Here is a 17,002-nt window from a genome sequence, read left to right as displayed (position 1 = left end):
GTAGGTTTTTGTGGCAGAAAGAGCTGGATTTTAAAGTTGGTCCGACGTGGGTTGGAATCTTTGCTTTGTTGCCTATCAACTGTGCAAACTTGAGCAGATTGATTACCGTGCGAGAACCACTGATGGTCTTGTGGGAATTTAATCAAGGACAGGATGCATAAAATGCTCACGGCCGCTGTCTCCATTCATCCATAGTGGAAGCAATTCTTTTCAAAGAACCTTTCTTTTTCTTGCTAATTTTCAAGTGAAACTTTTCCGAAATCATTTCAGCATTTCAACCAAGGCCATTTTCCGTAGGAGGACCCCTAGTCGTGGCTGACTCCTGAGAGCAGGCCCCCAGTCCCCGAGGAACCCAGATTTCCCGAAATCTAAGTGCCGAGGGCTCAGGGCTCTAACTTAAAGACGCCCTTGTACGTTTCCGTGGCACACAGATTACACACGTGAACGTGAACAAGGCATTGAATGTTACTAGACGACCTTCCAAACCACAAGCGAGGCCTGAGGGCTAGAGCACGGTAGCTGTATATTTAGAAAACATTTTACAGAAACCTTTTTCCCGGGAAACAAACGAACAGACATCCAGCCCAAGGTTCATTCTGCGCTCTCACCCACCCCTGCTGGGTTCGGTCAGCGCTGGTACTTGGGTTGCATGGTTTGTGCCCACACGAGGGATCTGAAGTCGCGTTCGCATCGTGGCAGCTGCGGGGTTTCGTCTGTAACAAGCTAGCGGAGGGAGGTGCCTGTGGAGCGAAGTTACAGCTCTTACTGACTGTGTCTCTTCCCTTCTCCGTCCTTCCTGGCTCTACAGGGCAGCTGGACACAGTGGACCTCAATAAGCTGAATGAGATCGAAGGCACCCTGAACAAAGCCAAAGACGAAATGAAAGTCAGCGACCTGGACAGGAAAGTGTCCGACCTGGAGAATGAAGCCAGGAAGCAAGAGGCCGCCATCATGGACTATAACAGGGATATCGAGGAGATCATGAAGGACATCCGCAACCTGGAAGACATCAGGAAGACCTTGCCGTCTGGCTGCTTCAACACCCCGTCCATCGAAAAGCCCTAGCGTCTCCCCCCGCCCGGCGGGGAGGCGCCCGAGGCCAGAGAGTGCCTTAACACAGAGACGACGTTCTTCAGACCCCCCCACTCCTCTGCTGCTCTCCACCACTGTCCTCCTGAACCAGGAAAAGTCACAAAGTTTCAAGAGAAGCAAATTAAACGTCGGGAATCAGGAACAAAGGGTTTGATCCAATAAAGTCTCTCTTCCACTTATGGCTCCCTCACCCACACTGTCCCTTCTGAGTTGCGTCAGGACGTGGCATCCTACCTTGCATAAGCACTTCGCGGGGACCGTTGCGTGCCGGGCCTGGGCACGTAGCCCTCCCCTTGTCCCTGACACCAGCAGAACCTCCTCAGTCTCAGTACTCTTGTTTCTATGAAGGAAAAGTTCGGCTACGCATAGTAGCGTTGCGATGGCCAGTATATCCAGTCTGTAGATAAAGAACATGCGTCTACACCTCCTCCTTTTAAGCAAAAGGGACTAACCTTCCTGTGCCAAAGGTATCGGTCCTGTAGAATGTCGAGAGCCATCACCAGTTGTTCTAGCAATTTCGGGTAGAGGACTCTGAGCCATCCGCGGGTAAGGATGCAATCATTTATGACAGTCTCCAGGAGAATGAGACTGCAGAAGTAGGCTGAACATCTTCTCATATGTTGATAGTTGACTAGGAAGATAAACTTCTTTTCAGATCTTTGGGCAGCTGATAATTTCAATCTGGATGGGCAGCTTGTACTCGCCATAGACGTCTTTTGATGTTCCTATAAATGGAATTTATACAGAAGAAATAGGGATATGATAACCACTAAAGTTTTCTTTTTTTCAAAATCCAACTAACTCGTAGAGCTTTCTTATTACGTTAGTATGGGAACTAGTGTTGTCATCTGGCAGAGAGCAGCTGGTCCCTAAGATCTTGACAAACAAAAGAAAAACAAACCTTCTTTTCCCAGTCTTTTCTAGAAAAGGGAGGAAACTTAGGTGCACCTTGTATTGTTAGGATCCCGTATGTCCATTTTTCTTCCATCGGGGAGAGAGAAAAACATTGGACCCTCAGCCTTAATTTTCTTCTGACGTTCTCGTCTTCTAGAATCCCTCAAAACACGTGGTTTGCCAAATCCTGGTGGCAAATCCCCGCACTCCGTAGTTCACACAGCTGCCAGCACCATCTAGTTCCTGCACTTTGTGATTTAAAGCCACGCTAAGCCTTCCCTCTGAGTGGAGAGGGAAGACCCGTATGTGGGCTTCTCAACTTTTGATCCTCAGCTCTGTGGTTTTCTTTTAAGATCACAGTGTGACAGTTCCCTGCCACATACCCCGTCCCTCCTACCCATCCGCCTTTGAGATTCATATATCGCCTTTAACACTATGCAACTTTGTACTTTGTGTAGCGGGGGGGAAAGAAACTATTATCTGACACACTGGTGCTATTAATTATTTCAAATTTATATTTTTGTGTGAATGTGTTTTTGTTTATCATGATTATAGAGTAAGGAATTTATGTAAATATACCTGGTCCTGTTTCTAGAATGGCACTGTCTGTTCACATCCTCACCCCATTGTTCCTCCTCACTGGCACGATGTGTCCGGTACCTCCTCCCCTTCCGTCTGCGATCCTTTGGGTTGCACCTGCTCCCCGTTGCTTTGCTTCTGTTTGCGGCATGCCCGTTCTCTAACATCAGTAACCCGCTTTCCTCCACACGCAGCCACTGTAAAGAGGTACCACGAACCCTTCTCCATCGCAGTAGTTCCTAAACGACAGCCCGGTGTCATGCTTCACGCCCGCTCCCGGGCGGGTGTGCACGGCTGACAGGACACGGTGGGATGAGGAGGTTTTGCTCAGAGGTGTCTCCAACATCAGTGTGGGTCTGGCCAGGAATGAGCTAGAAGTGCCCTTTCTGCAGTGGCGTGAGCTGCATGGGTCAGTTTTTTTAAGAAATTGCGTAATTACTGAGAGCTCGGGGCATCAGGGACAACGCAGAAGGCAGAGTGGGAGAGGCCGTGGGACTTGGTTCTTCACTCCCAGCCCCTCTTGCTTTCCAGCGCTGACTGCAAATGTTCGGGCTTGGACACCCCTCAGCCTTCACTCTGTCACTTCTACCGGGGCTCCGCCTGTCCCAGGAGGCACGGCTCACTCTTGCCAAGTTTTCACATCAGTGTTGCCTAGCTAGTTCCTCTTGTTAAGTGGCCACATCCTAACGGAGACATTTTGGTCAAGGTTGCAGGATGAGGACTGAAGATAGACAAGCCAAGGTCTTTTTCCTTCTGGCCCACGGGTGAGGTTCACGCCAGTAAGTCTGAGGCCACGGTGAAATTTTGTGATTTCGTCGTTGTCGTCATGGACTTTTTTTTTTTTTTTTTTTGGCTTTTCTCCATCTGTGTGATACATCTTTAAACAAAATTTATTTTTAAACTAAAAGTTCTCGGAACGATGATACCTTACTTAGTCGCACTCCTGCAAGATAGCCATTATTTTATGGTATGGCTCCAGTTATCCGTACTTTACGTAATAAAATCGACAGGGTGACTGCCGCAGCATGCTGGGTGTCGCAGGGAGCAGGTACAGCTGTTCCCTAGACTCTTTCCCTCTCGATTCCAGCTGTAGCTCTTTACATGTGCCTTCACTTTAGGTCGTTTGCCTGAATTTCTACAGTCTTGCTCTCCAGGGTGGTGAAGAAAATGCAACACTTGGCATTTTTTTATGTTAAAAAAAAAACAGTATTTTATTTATAATAAAATCTGAATATTTGTAACCCTTTATATTTGGTGTGGCTTGAGTGTGGTACTGGGGACTTACGATGTTTTAAAAGGTATGATGAAGGTAAAGCTAACCATGGCTTCTTTAGGCTACTTATTTTTTTAGAACAATCAAGAGAGAGAGAGAGAGAGAGAGAGAGAGAGTGTGTGTGTGTGTGTGTGTGTGTGTAATTTTTCTTTTATCAGTCTCAGATTGGATATTTTGGTATAGTCTAGAGGTTAGCAACCTTTTTTTTTTTTTTTATGAAGAGCTGGATAGCAAATATTTTAGGCTTGCAGCCATAATTCTCTGTTATAGCTACTCAGCTATTGGAAGATGAAAACAGCCATGGACAGAATGTAAACAATCGAGTGTGGCTACATCCTAGTAAAACTATTTAAAATCACAGGCCATGGGCCTGCAGGCTGTGGTTTATTGGACCCCTGGCAATAGTCTCAATGCTCGATTAGTGACTACTGAGGACTATTTATAATTATTTAGGCATCTTAAATTAGCAGCTGTATGTGAAAAGTTGTCGGGCCACCTTTTAAATACACACATGACTTCAGCTAAAGGTGGTTTCTTCAGATGATGAGAAACACTCTCAAACAGAATGGAATGAAAAGGAAAAGTAAGCAAGTGAGGGACGGGACCAGCAGGTCAGAGGTAGCTGACTGTACCTCGAGCCAGCAGGTGGGCTGACCCACCTGGAGTAACGTGAGACCGGGAACAGGGTCGGAGTGACAGACAGCAGGTGGGTAGGCTTCGGTGCTCTCTTCAGTGCTCTGTTCATAGTCCTGCACCCCTATGGAGGACATGCCACCTTCCCAATCTTAGAAATCGCCTCTGTCACCTGTAAAGAAAAACCTGAACTCTACTCATCCGACTTCCTCAGAGAGAACTTTAGAGGGCACTAGTTAATTGGCTTTCCTGCACGACTGATTCAGATGCCAATATCCTCTCCTTTATAGGTACTGTGTCGGAGTGATGAGTGGGATTATAAAGACTTGCTTCCATTCCTTTATTTCAGGGTCGGCAGTATCTCAAAAGTTGGTACCGGCATAACGTGATTCGAAATATCCCAAAGGCTTCCTTCTTACATAAGCATTCTAGCCCCTTGTAAATCTGGCATCACCAACTCCATCCCTTTAAGTAAGCTCACAATAGGATGCCCAAAGAGGACCCCTGGGACGCAGTCGTGAGGGGGACAAGCAGGTGGCACGTTCTTCCTAAGGTGAGGAAAGACCCAGCCCAAGGAAACATCAAATCTCTCCAGGCCCGTAGCTTGTGGAAGCAAATGAAATCGTGGTGGGTGGCAGGTCATTTTGTCTGTGCACACTAAGCAAGTTTAAATAAAGAGAATATTAGTTGGAGTGAAACGTAAGATTTCTAGTTAATAATCTCCCTCCAGAGGTTCCACTGGTTCAGGAGTCATCAAGTGGAGCGGCTTATATTCGGGCTGAGTCTCCTAGGGTGATTATTCATGATCTACACAACTAAACGAAATTCTCAGTAGAAATCAAATGCACGCTTAGGAAAGGGAACTATTTAGCGGAAGTCCAAAGAACATCCAAAAAGCCCCTGATTTGGAACTCGAACATGAGAAAAATCAACATGGCACGTGTTGCTGTAAAACCTCCATGTCTTCGCTTTCACTCTTCTCTGAGCCTCGAACGTCCTTTTGTGCCTCTCCAGTGCAGGAAGGCCCGAGGTGCAGGCGTCAGGTGCTCTGTGGAACCTGGCCCTTCCTCCCTCTGTGCACTGCCCCTCCGCGCCTCGGACTGGCTTCCAGCGTGGCCTCCGGACGCGGGCTTATGGGTCAGGTGCCTTTCACCTCTACCTTCACCTCCCTCCCATTCCCCAAGGAATCCCTGGGGGCCGTGTTACTCCTGTCTGCACCCTCAGGGCTTGGAGGCACGGTGGTCACGCAGGCTGAGTGGTGTGAAGGTTACCAGCCGTTCGTCTGCCTTTTCTCCCATTCCTGATACTTTTTCTCTGCTGTGAGCAGAGAGAGAGAGGTTTGTGGATCCTCGTTAATGCCTTCCCAAAGCATTCTGCTCCCTCAACACTCCCGCCTGAGCAGGGATTTGCAGGAAGATAAGCTAAACTGCTCTCTCACCAAAGGATGCAGCCCGCGCCGCGCACACAGCCGTGTGTGTGGTCAGCAACCAGTGCTTGGATCTGGCCCGCGAGGCCTGCTCCTCCGGCTTCCAGCCTCGCTTGCCACTCAGTGCTGTGCGCGGGTGCCTGTGACTTTTACCCACAGCCCCTTCTGTCGGTACCTCTGGCTCCTGGCCCAAGTTATAACATTAATAACTTCCTTTCTTTTTCTCCGACTCCCGGGAATTCTCCCCATAATTTAAAACAGATTAGCTGACGTTTTATCCAGTCTGTGTATGTACCTTGGAAAGCCTTGTACCGGAGACCGTAGAGTTGTGGCTCATGATTAACTCAGGATGGTTTGTATTTATTTCTGTAAGAAGCCGAGCATCAGCCTGTGATCGAGAATGTAACCCTTTGTCACAGCATTGTTCCCATAGTAATGTGTAAGTCAATTTAAGTGATTTTCAGTGTTTGTCATACCTTTGAGGACCACCCTTCCATCCTTTCATAATCATTTTTCACCACGGCTAGTGACAAAAAATTCCACTTGAACCGATGTTTTGGGGGCCCATTCCACGGTGTCTGGCCTTATACTGAGATCCTTTGTCATTGCAGTCACAAAACGCAGTCATCGAATTTTGTGCCGTGGCAGCGAGTGTTAAGAATTTCTAGTGAAATTTCTTTCTGGATATTCGGGGCCGGCTTTCCAGGATACACAATCCGAGTGTCTCTTCCTCTTCTCTGCTACTTGATCCCCGCTGTTTCTTCCATGGTTGTTTCTTTCCACCTGAGCGTGGTTTCTCAGTGGAGGTTCGTGCTGCGTAAGCACAAGTCCGGCCACGAGCAGAAGCGTCTGGCAAGGCTGTGCCTTCCCGCCGTGGATTACACCTTCCCGGGTGCTGAGCCAGCGTCCCAGGTAAAGGCGCAGGAGGAGCCAGCTGTGATTTCAGTGATTACATGTTTAGCGTGGTCAGAGGAGTCTGTGTCAGGACTTGCCGGTCCCTCTTGGCTCAGACTGTCTGCTCTCCGTGCCGTCTCGAGCGGGGTGATGCGGAGGCTCAGGCCCAGCCCAAGAGATGAGTCCCCACGCGGACGTCAGATGAGCTGCCCTCTTTAGTTACATTTCTGAGGGACTGAGGAAGGACCAGCACTATCAAGGCAGCTGGCATTGTACACCACGTTTGAAAAGGCCCCTTCGTAATTATTTTTTCCTCATTCGCCCCTCATTTGATTAGGGTCTCCGTCTGACCAATGAGGAAATCCGAACCATGGTTCTCTGCTCCGTCATCCTAACCACTATTTTAGCATGTTGTCTCTTTCTCTCTGATGATTTTGATCCATTTTCCTTTTAAGACTATCTATTATATACATGTCGTTCATGTTAACCTTCCTCAAATCCCCTTTTTTTGGAGAGATCAAGGTAGGATTTAAATACATTAGTCATTTGCCCAGTATTAGGAAACCAGTTAGTGGCAGAATTACTACTTGGATCCTGATCGTCCTCCAACAGCCTGGGCTGTGAACACTGCCAGCTCCCACTGCGCTTAGCTTGTTCCTCCCTTTCTGTTTCCTCTGTATGTTCAGAGATACGGAGTGTTAGGCAGTCTTAGCCACCCTTACCTTCGCCTAGCTCATATAACGATGGTACATTTATCAAAACAAAGACATTAAAATCGGTAGAACACTCTTAACTAAATTACCGTCTTTTGCCTGCTTTTTATGTGTAATGAATACCAAGAACTGTTCATTATGGGCCGTCTTTGAAGGACACGTTATATTTGTATGACGGTATATTTTTAGCTGTGTTGGAGAGAGAGAGCACGATCTGGGAAATGGGCTTGGGGACATCGACCCAGATGTGAAAATGCGCGGATGGAGAATTCGACGGTTCCCCCCCATGCGTTGCCCTGTGTGTATTGACGATGCCTGGAACCCCGGCCGTGCCGTCTCTAACCCCAGGGAGAACGCCACCCTCTGAGTGTTCATCTTCTGGATTCTGGTTTTGATCCATCATTGCTGGCCACTCTTGCAGCTTTGACGCTCTCATGTCATAAGATGACGTGGCACTTTATTTGGTTGTTTCAAACTCCCACTGCTTAGACCTACTGAGTCAGAAATTCGGGCATGGGGGTGGGGGTGTAATCTGTGTTGTAACGAGCCCCCTCCGGGGGATTCCGATGCTGACGAGGGCATCGGAGAGTGCTATGTGCTGGTTCTCAGGACCTGTCCCCCTCAGGTTAACCTCAGCTGCTGGTATGTCCTGTGTGTCTGCATGTTGGACTCAACTAGCATCATCTTTCAGCTACCCTTGCTAGGACACAGGTTGTAACCTCTCTGAGTGAGGAAGAACTTCGACTTGCACCTGTGCTGATTACAATGTTAGAGATAATCAGTATGAACTCTCCTCAATACTACTAAGGAACTCTAGGTATTTTATAAGCATCGAATTCGTTGATTAATCAAAATAGTCCTCCTAGAGAGTTTAAAAAGTAGGTGGAGACTGACGAATCTATTTTAAAAAATTTTTAATGTAAGTATTTTCATTTTCAATTGATTTCTCTACTTTTCACAAGATCTTCTAAATAATCATTTCCAGCCACTAACCGTGAACAGACCAAAAGATCATGGAATAGACTAGACGTCTGTGATTCATCGCTACCATCTCATGCTGTGAATTTGGTGAGCTTGTTCTGAATGGTTCCTCAAGCATAAAATAAGAGAGAACCAAGTCATTTAACATGGGAGATGCATTTAAAACTAGGATAAGCAACAAATACACCTGAAGACATCAAAAGAAGTTCAATCTAAACCGTAGGTCCTGTCAAGTGGCCACAATTCATGGGCAAGGTAGCTGTGTGCCCTCAGCTAAGTCTCTCAGCTGTGCCTGTGTCTTCTATAAATGGGGCTGGCACAGCCTTACAGAGTTGTTCACACGAATGGGTCAGTATGTGAAACTACACAATTTGGGGCCTTCTTTGAAAAAAAAATAGATGTGATTGTGAATGTAAAGGAGATACAGAGCTGGAAAGGGGCCCATGGGCGCCAGCTCCAGCCCCGCCCCACCTTCCCCCACGGGAAGTCCAACTACTATATTTATTTTAAGCCCGGGGAAGGCAGAGCAGTTGCTTCCTTCATGTCACTGTGTCACTGGGCGTGTGCATGACTGTACTTCCCTTCCCCTGCAGACACCTCAGCTGGCCGTCTGGCCAGGAGAACCTGTTTTGTGTGCTCACTGCGTGATGACCATGGGCGCGGCTCAGAGGGGAGTGCCCAGCCTCCAGAATGTGCCCAGAGGCTGCAGAATCAGATCTCTGCCAGAGGAAAAAAAAAAAGCCCCAAGGCACACCTTCCCTGGGACCAAGGGGAAACAGCTTGACTGTGTGGAGCCTTAGTTAGCTATCCTCTTCATTAAACCTTTTAATTACAAATGGAAGAAGCAAAACTCACTTCTTAAAATAGAACTCCGTCCACTTCTACCCTCAGGAAACTGCATACCAGAGACGGTCCAATACTGGAGTCGTTTTGAGTTGTTTTCAGGCCCCGGCCTGCTCCAAGCTCACTCTATACTTAGAACATAAACTTGGGGCAGTGAGGGCACAAACCCTGGCATCTCAGCCAGAACCTGGTGCTAGGTTCATTTTTATTAGAACAAAACAAAACAGCAACAATAATAGAAAGAAGGCTGTCTCGACGAGTTGAAAGATCTGAACTCTTAAGCTTACCCTTCCGAGTCTGCTTTTCCAGAGCCTGTGAGATGGTTCAGGATAATAATAGTGTCTTTTATTTAGGGAGCCCATTTTGCTGGGGACCTCAGCGTATACCCTGCTCTCTTAAGTGGCACTGTGAAGAATATTCTGGTCAGAAAACACTGAGAAGAGCGTCAATTTTGGAGGCAGTTCCATTCTATCAAAGAAAAATGATTTTTGATAGTTATTGTTTTGCTAATAAAAGAACCCGTGCATGCCCACCTAGCATGCTGAGCATCTATTCTGCGACTTTCTGAAATAACCTAGGAGAGAGGCTTGCCACCTGTGAATGATTAACACAAATTTATCTAGGCCTAGGCCAGCATCTGCAGTAGGGGAACTCTAGTTTTTGTTTATATGCACATCGTTATAGTATGCAAATTTGTACTAAGTGTTTCATACTAACTCGTAAAATAAGGAACTTTGATGGCCCCGTCATTCTACAGCTACATACTGAGAACCAGCCCTGTGTGAGGTTCTGTCCCTTGTAGTGGGGATACGGCAGCGTACAAACCAGACAAAAACCCTGCCCTTATGGAACTTAGAGGAGGCGTGACAAACAAACGATGGATGAAATATGTAAGTGTTAGCTGACCATGTAGCAATTAATATGTTCCAGATGCTGTTCTAAGAACTTTATAAACATTAAGCCCACAACCTGATAGGGTGGGCCCTGTATCTCAACGACAACATTATACTGCCTCTAAGTAGGGTAGAAACTTCTATGGAGAAAAATACAACAGGGAAGGGGAAAGAGAGTGCCTGGGGGTGTGTGGTGGAGCTTGCGATTTTTATACAAGGTGGCCGAGAAAGCCTCACTAAGAAGATGGCATTTGAGTGAAGACCCAAACCACGTGGAGATCAGGAGACGTGGCAGAGGCACTAGGGAGTGCAAAGTGGAAGCCGGGGGTGATGGGGACAGAGGACAGGGAGGGAAAAGGGGATGGAGGTGGAGCAGGACCCACGGTACAGGACCCTGAGGCCAGCACAAGGACTGTGGCTTTTGCCCAGAGGAGGCGAAATGCCATCGGAAGCCTTTGTAATGAAGTAAGATGTGATCTGAATTGCAACACGAGTAGTTTGGCAGGTGGACTAAAGGAAGACAAGGGCAAAAGCAGGGGGATGGGGCAGGAAGCTCTCACGGTGGTCCACGCACAAGACGATGGGGACTTAGATTAAGGCATTTGCCGCGGAGGTGATGCAAAGTGGTCCAGTTCTGATGATGATCTGCAGGTAGATTTGCTGTGAGAGAAAGAGAAAAGTCAAGAGTGACTTTAAGGTGCCTGGACCGCAGGCCAAACGCTTGGGGAGACTGAGGCAGAAGAGGCTCAGGAGGCAGATCTCAGCTTTGTGCTGCATCGGGGATGTTACTCGCCCACCCGAGTGGAGATTTCAGTTAGGCAATTGGATGCACTCTTCGGGGTTCAGGGGAGCTGTGCATCCCGTCTAAAGATGTAAACTTAACAGCCATCAACAGATATGCTTAAAGCTGTGAGACCAGTTAAGGAAACCAAGGAAGTGAGTGTAGATGGATAAAAAGATGGCGTCCAAGGCCTGAGCCTCGGGGGGCTTCTTCTACACTAAGAGGCCGCTTCAGTGTGAAGAGGTCAAAGAGATGAGGAAGAATCGGCAAAGGAGACGGAGAAGGGAAGGCTTGTGCGGTAGGAGAAAAGCCACGTGAGCACACGATGTTCTAGAAACCAAGAAACATGTTTTAAGAAGAAAAGAATAGCCAATTATTTTCAATGATGCTGATAGATCCCAGACGATGAAGGCTGAGAACCGGCCATTGGGTTTCATAACGTGGTGGTTCCCGAAGGCCTCGGAGCGGCCGGTTCAGTGGAGTCATGGGGACAAAGGCCTGATTTGCAGTGGTTGGAGAAGTTTCTTGAAATCTAATAACTGCAGCGGTTTCAAGGGAGATTTAGAGAAAAGAAACCGGGAACTGAAAGAAAAATGATTCTTTTGTTGTCCACAAAGGAGTCAGCTCCAGAAGGGAGCCGAAAAGTGGGGCAAGAGCTAAAGTACGACAGGGGGTCGCAAGAGTTGTTCTTGTTGTTTAAGATGGGAAAAATTCAGGCGACAAAGAAAAGCCTACGATGCAGGAGAGAAGGTGAAGAATCCTTCTCCGGGAGAAATGCTGTGGACTAGGGGAAGAAACGAGCCTCCCTCAGGTGGGGCACCTGACGGTGGGGAAGGGGAAAGGGGGCCAGATTTTGGATATAAAAGCACGTGGTAGAGCTGCTCTTCTCAGCGTTTCTATTTCCTCAGAGTCTTAGGAAACAGGTCCTTAGCAGAGAGCGCCGTGAGGAAGAAGGGGTGAGATGTTTGGAGAAAAGGGGAGAGCGAAATAGTTTTCGAGGAGACTAGGAAAATGGGGTCCGATGGCTCAGAACCCCCGCGGGATTACTCAGCATGAATTCAGCATGCGACAGTGAGTGGAGTGTTGGTTTCTAATGGACGGTGAAGGAGGGATTCTAATGCCCGACCGTGGCATCTAAGATGAGGGCAGAGGGCTGTGATGTAGAGAGGGCTGGGAGAAGTACGGAGGTGGTAGGTTCAGCGGGATTGCAGGTCTCAGTAGGGTTGAGGTATCATTACATTCTGGGCAGGAGAGAAACTGACTTTCAGAAATCAGAGGTGGTGATTAGAGATTGAGGGGTTGACACTGAGGTCCTGGAAGACGTACAGCAACTTGGAGGAATAGCAAAACCCAAACATGATCACAGGAGGCAGCAGGGCGTGTTTTACTAAAGAATTTGTTGGGTTAAGCAATCACATTTTTCTCTTTCAGTCCTGCCCCTGTTGAAATCGCCCTCGTCAATGATCTAAAGGTTTTATTTCTCAGATGAAGCTGAATGAAATCACCGGCAGCCCACAGACCATGAATGACCCATCGTGACTGGTCGCTGTCCTGGCCCTCCGCATCCTGCACACAGACACGTGACTGGGACATTTGATGAGACGCCGTGATAGAAAAGGATGGGTTTGAATCCCAAACGAACATCAGCATACATATTTGGGGTTGATGAAATGCACTTGAGTAATTTCTATAAAGCCAGAGGTTTTAAGAGGGGGTATTTGATTTGCTCTAAACAAATATCGGATCATTATATTTCCCATTGTGGTTGCCATGAGCATTCTATTAATTGGCCTTCTTTTAAGTGTACTTCTCTGGGCAAAGAATTTGGAAACCATTTACCCAGTAATTCTTAATCAGAACCCTTAATTTGACTGGATTTTTTTTTTTTTTAGCAATTGAGTTAATCGAAAAGAGAAATATCTCAGAAATATAAACTCATATCAATTATCTCACGGGAAAAAAAAGGCAACTATCAAAAATTTCAAAATGAGGTTAAAGGGTGGGCAACAAATCAGCTTACACTGTCTGTATTAACTACAGTGCCGAAGAGCAAAACTAATGGTTAAGAATGAACAAGATCCAAAATCTTCCAGAAAGATGGTAATAATCACGCTTTAGACAATGTGGATGATCCAGACAGGGCGCCTAGTTATTAAGTGAAGGCGCGAATGCCCGAGTCTGGAAAGTGAAGTGCCGTACGTCAGAAAAAGCCGTTAGCAGGAGTTCAGTTAACCGGAAACCACGTTCGACCCTAACGTCTGCTTTCCCGAAGTTTCTATATAATCGGGGCTTCTCCATTCGCTACATATATAGGAAGTGGGACATTGAAGATGCTCTGAACTGGCCAGGGTCGCTCCCTTTAAAAATCGTCACCAGAGTTATACTGGAACGGGTCAAGGGCTTGTTTCCTTCTGCTCATGTTAGGGGCCTGAGATAACAGATCAAAATGGAGGCCTGTCCTCAGGTGTCTGTGAAAGATGGGAAAACGGATGCTCTCATATACCATGCTCTCGTACACCTTCCAAAGAAATGTCGGAAGTGTGCAACGCCACCACAGCTGTGCCCAGACTAAGGGGGCGCGAAAGGAATCCACTGAGCACATGGGGCAAACTCGGAAGCAAATTTTGAATTGTTTAAAGAGAAAAAAAAATATATATATCCCAATCGAATGAAGACAATAGTCACTAAGTTTAATCTGACCAAACGGATGTTTAAAACGTTATAGGCTGATCTGACAATAATTTCCCCTCATTTTCCTGCAAATGAGCAAGTCTAAACATATACGTTTCAGTTTTATAAGTCTTTCTGAGGAAAAGTTCAAGTGGATTTTCAGCTACCCAGCCAATGGTTCTAATTTCAAGTATCCTAATTCTAAGACACGGAATTTATTCTCGAGGTGTGTGGTTTGTGATGGTAGTGGTGGTAGCGTGTGTGTATGATATTAAAGAGCACATTAATGCTGGATCAAACTAAAGATGTGTGTTTTCGGAGAGGCATAGAGATAGCTTCCTTTTTGAGGAGGGGCAGGATTCATGCCTACAAAAGCAACCCAGTGGCCTGGAACACTGAAAGCACATTTTCAGAACATGCTGAGGTAACCAGTTAAAACTTGCCAAAGGATGCTTTTCTACTTGGCTCACAGCTTTTCATTCATATTGGCTTTGGCCATCCCACTCACTTTATTTTCAAGTCCTTATTCATTTTCAGGTCTTTCCATATAGGGTTAGCAAAAAATCGCTCATTCCAGAGCTGGCATTTGTTAACCAGAAGATTAAGTCAGGTTTTAGAAATCTTGTTTTTGTCATATTTCCCCTGTGCCTGGCTTAAGAACACTTCAAATATTAATACTTAATTACAGAAAGTGATGAGTTTTAAGGACATCGATTGGGAAGAAATCGGGTTTAGACTCTTTTTCAGTGATGCTTAAAAAGTTAATTCATTCAAGCAAGGATTATACTAGAAGAATTACTTGAGGAGAAGAGACAACAACCCATACAACAGAATTCCAAATAATTTATGTAGTTACTCTGACCTCCAGGAGATGGATGGTAACTCCCCACTCCTTAATTGTGGGCAGTGTGTAGTAACTTCCTTCCAAAGAGTCGGATATGGAAAGAGGGAGGAAAGAGTAACTTTTAACAGTGGAGAAACCTGGCAAACACCATCTCAGCCAGGTGATCGAGGTCAACATCGACAGCGGTAACTTATGCTGATATCACGTACCCTCGATACGATGAGATGAAAGCGATACTTCCCTTTGTGGTCTTGCTCCCCAAAACCCATAACCCCAATCTGATGATGGGACAAATATTGGACAAATCCCAGCTCAGAGACAGTCTACCAGACACGTTACCGGTACTCCTCCAAACCGTCAAGGTCATCGAAAACATGGACAGTCTAAGAAACTGTCACAGCCAAGAGAAGCCTAAGGAAATACGACGACTGAATAACATGGTATCCTGGACACGATCCTGGAACAGAAAAACGACATTAGGTAAGAAGCTAAGAAAATCTGAATAAAATATGGGCATTAGTTGACAATAATATATCAATATTAGTTCATTCATTGAAACAAATATACCATTCTAATGTAAAATGTAATATACCGTTCTAATGTAAAATGGAAACTGAATGTGGGATATATGGAGATTCTCTGTATATACTTAGTTTTTCTATAAATCTATAGCTTTGCTAAAAAATAAAATCTATTTTTTGAAAAAATTACTCGACTGAAAAGTAAGCCCCACCGCGCTCATAAAGTCAGTCTGATGCAAAAAGTCTGATCAGGAACCAGGCAGTTCTGGGCAGTCGGAACCCGGTAAATGTGGATGACGCAGGCAGGCAATGCTGTGAACAGAAGCGTGTCCCAAAGCTCCCAGCTTCCCCGTTTGGGACCCTGGCCCCTCATAAAAATAAGAACCAGTGCTTACAGAGTGCACTGTGCTAAGTTATTAGTCTGTTTACTGCCTTTCACCTTCACGGCGGCCAACACTGTGACATAGACGGGTAGTTATTATTATCATTATTCTGTCCACGAAGAAAATCAGACTGCGAGGGTGGAGCGGGGTTAAAAATCCAGACAGGCTGGGCCCCAGAGTCAGTGTTCTTTTAACCTCAATCGCTTGTGTACTTTCCTCCCCCATTCACTCCTTCTCCTCCAGGCATTCAGAGCCTCCTACTCTCTTCAACAGGAATTATCCCTAGGGTGTGAACGGCCAGAGTTATTGTGACCCACAGTGTCTGCTGTAGCGTGTGGACTCTGTGGAGAACTAGCAGAGGGCTGCCTTCCTTCCCGGTGCCTGGCCGGGAAGGCAGGCAGCCCTCTCTGAAAGTTGCAACTGCTTTCTGATTCCAGCGTTGGCCCGGATCCCACACTCAGATCCCCACGGGGAGCTGGAGTGAGACTGAATCCCATCCTAGAGTCTGTTCGAGCCCTAAACCTAATGTCATACCCACCTGATGTCTTGGAAACAACCCAACCTTGGGGCATTTTCAAGTGGTTTCTGTAATGAGCATCAGCAACCCCACGGGTATGCCTAAATGAGGATTCGTGAGGCTGAGTATAGTTTCCCAACCCTGTACTTCAGAAAGGCTGGCTCCTTTTTATTTACAAAATAAGGTGAAATTGCGTATACCAGCCCAAATGAAGAGAAGCAGGTTCTCTTTCATGTTTGCAAAAGATGTACGTGAGGCATTGAGAAAACGATTGGAAACAGCGGCTTCTCAAACTCTGCCCTTTTCCATAAATAGTCTGTAAGTCCACGGCATAAGAAAAACCCTTAGAAAGGCCAGTCAAAGAATGGACCCATTCAGTGACTTCATAAATACAGGGGGCTGAGAAGAAATAAAATATTCCATCATGACTTCCTGCTGGAAAAGTCAAAGCCAGTTTAGATCATTTGAAGGGAACACTGAACCTCTGCAGCATGCAACGGCATGTTTTAAAAGTCCCCCGGGGTGTGGGATGGTGACAAGTTTTCTTTTTTTTCCCTCCTTCGGTTGTCTGTGTTCCTTAATGTTTCCGTAGCCAACATGTATTGCTCTTGTCATAATAGAAGTAAACAGGAAAAACTGTTGAAAAAGAAAGGTCTGGCTGCTGTTTCGGCAGGAAACGGCTTACCTGGAGAATCATGATGCGAGCGTGAGCAGGAGCGCTTCTTCCTGTGACTGACTAGGCTCCGCAGGCCAGTGCGTGGTTTGTGGGAGATTCTATGACGATAGCAAGACTCTGGGGAATTCCAATTAAGACCGTCGGTGGGTTGAAGTTCCGAAGGAGAGTTTAAATAGTCTGGCTCCGTGGAATTAGCAAACAACTTGAAGACAATTCAGAAAGGAAAAAAAAAAAAAAAAAAAACGACTTCAACAAACAAAGCCACAAAACCATACAGCTAAGGCTGGAACACAAGTCAGTCTAAGGAACCGATATCAATGAATCTAGAAGAAGAGAGACAAGTCGATGGGCTTCAAAAACTCATGCTTTCATTCTGAGGTTAGGGTGTG

General features: G+C 46.3%; 1 protein-coding gene across 1 annotated transcript in view; it reads left to right on the top strand.

Moving 5' to 3' along the window:
• Positions 1-3,813, top strand: part of LAMC1 (laminin subunit gamma 1) — a 95,933-nt gene extending 92,120 nt beyond the window's left edge. The window contains exon 28 of the mRNA XM_016145569.2: positions 809-3,813. Coding sequence (XP_016001055.2) covers positions 809-1,065 — 257 coding nt within the window. The 3' untranslated portion in view covers positions 1,066-3,813. The remainder of the gene's footprint in view (positions 1-808) is intronic.
• Positions 3,814-17,002: the final 13,189 nt, after the last annotated feature.

Source organism: Rousettus aegyptiacus, unplaced genomic scaffold, assembly GCF_014176215.1.
Source record: "Rousettus aegyptiacus isolate mRouAeg1 unplaced genomic scaffold, mRouAeg1.p scaffold_m13_p_17, whole genome shotgun sequence".
Taxonomy (NCBI): Eukaryota; Metazoa; Chordata; class Mammalia; order Chiroptera; family Pteropodidae; genus Rousettus; species Rousettus aegyptiacus.
Note: the sequence above shows the minus strand (reverse complement) of the source record. Positions and strands in the feature narration are given on the sequence as shown.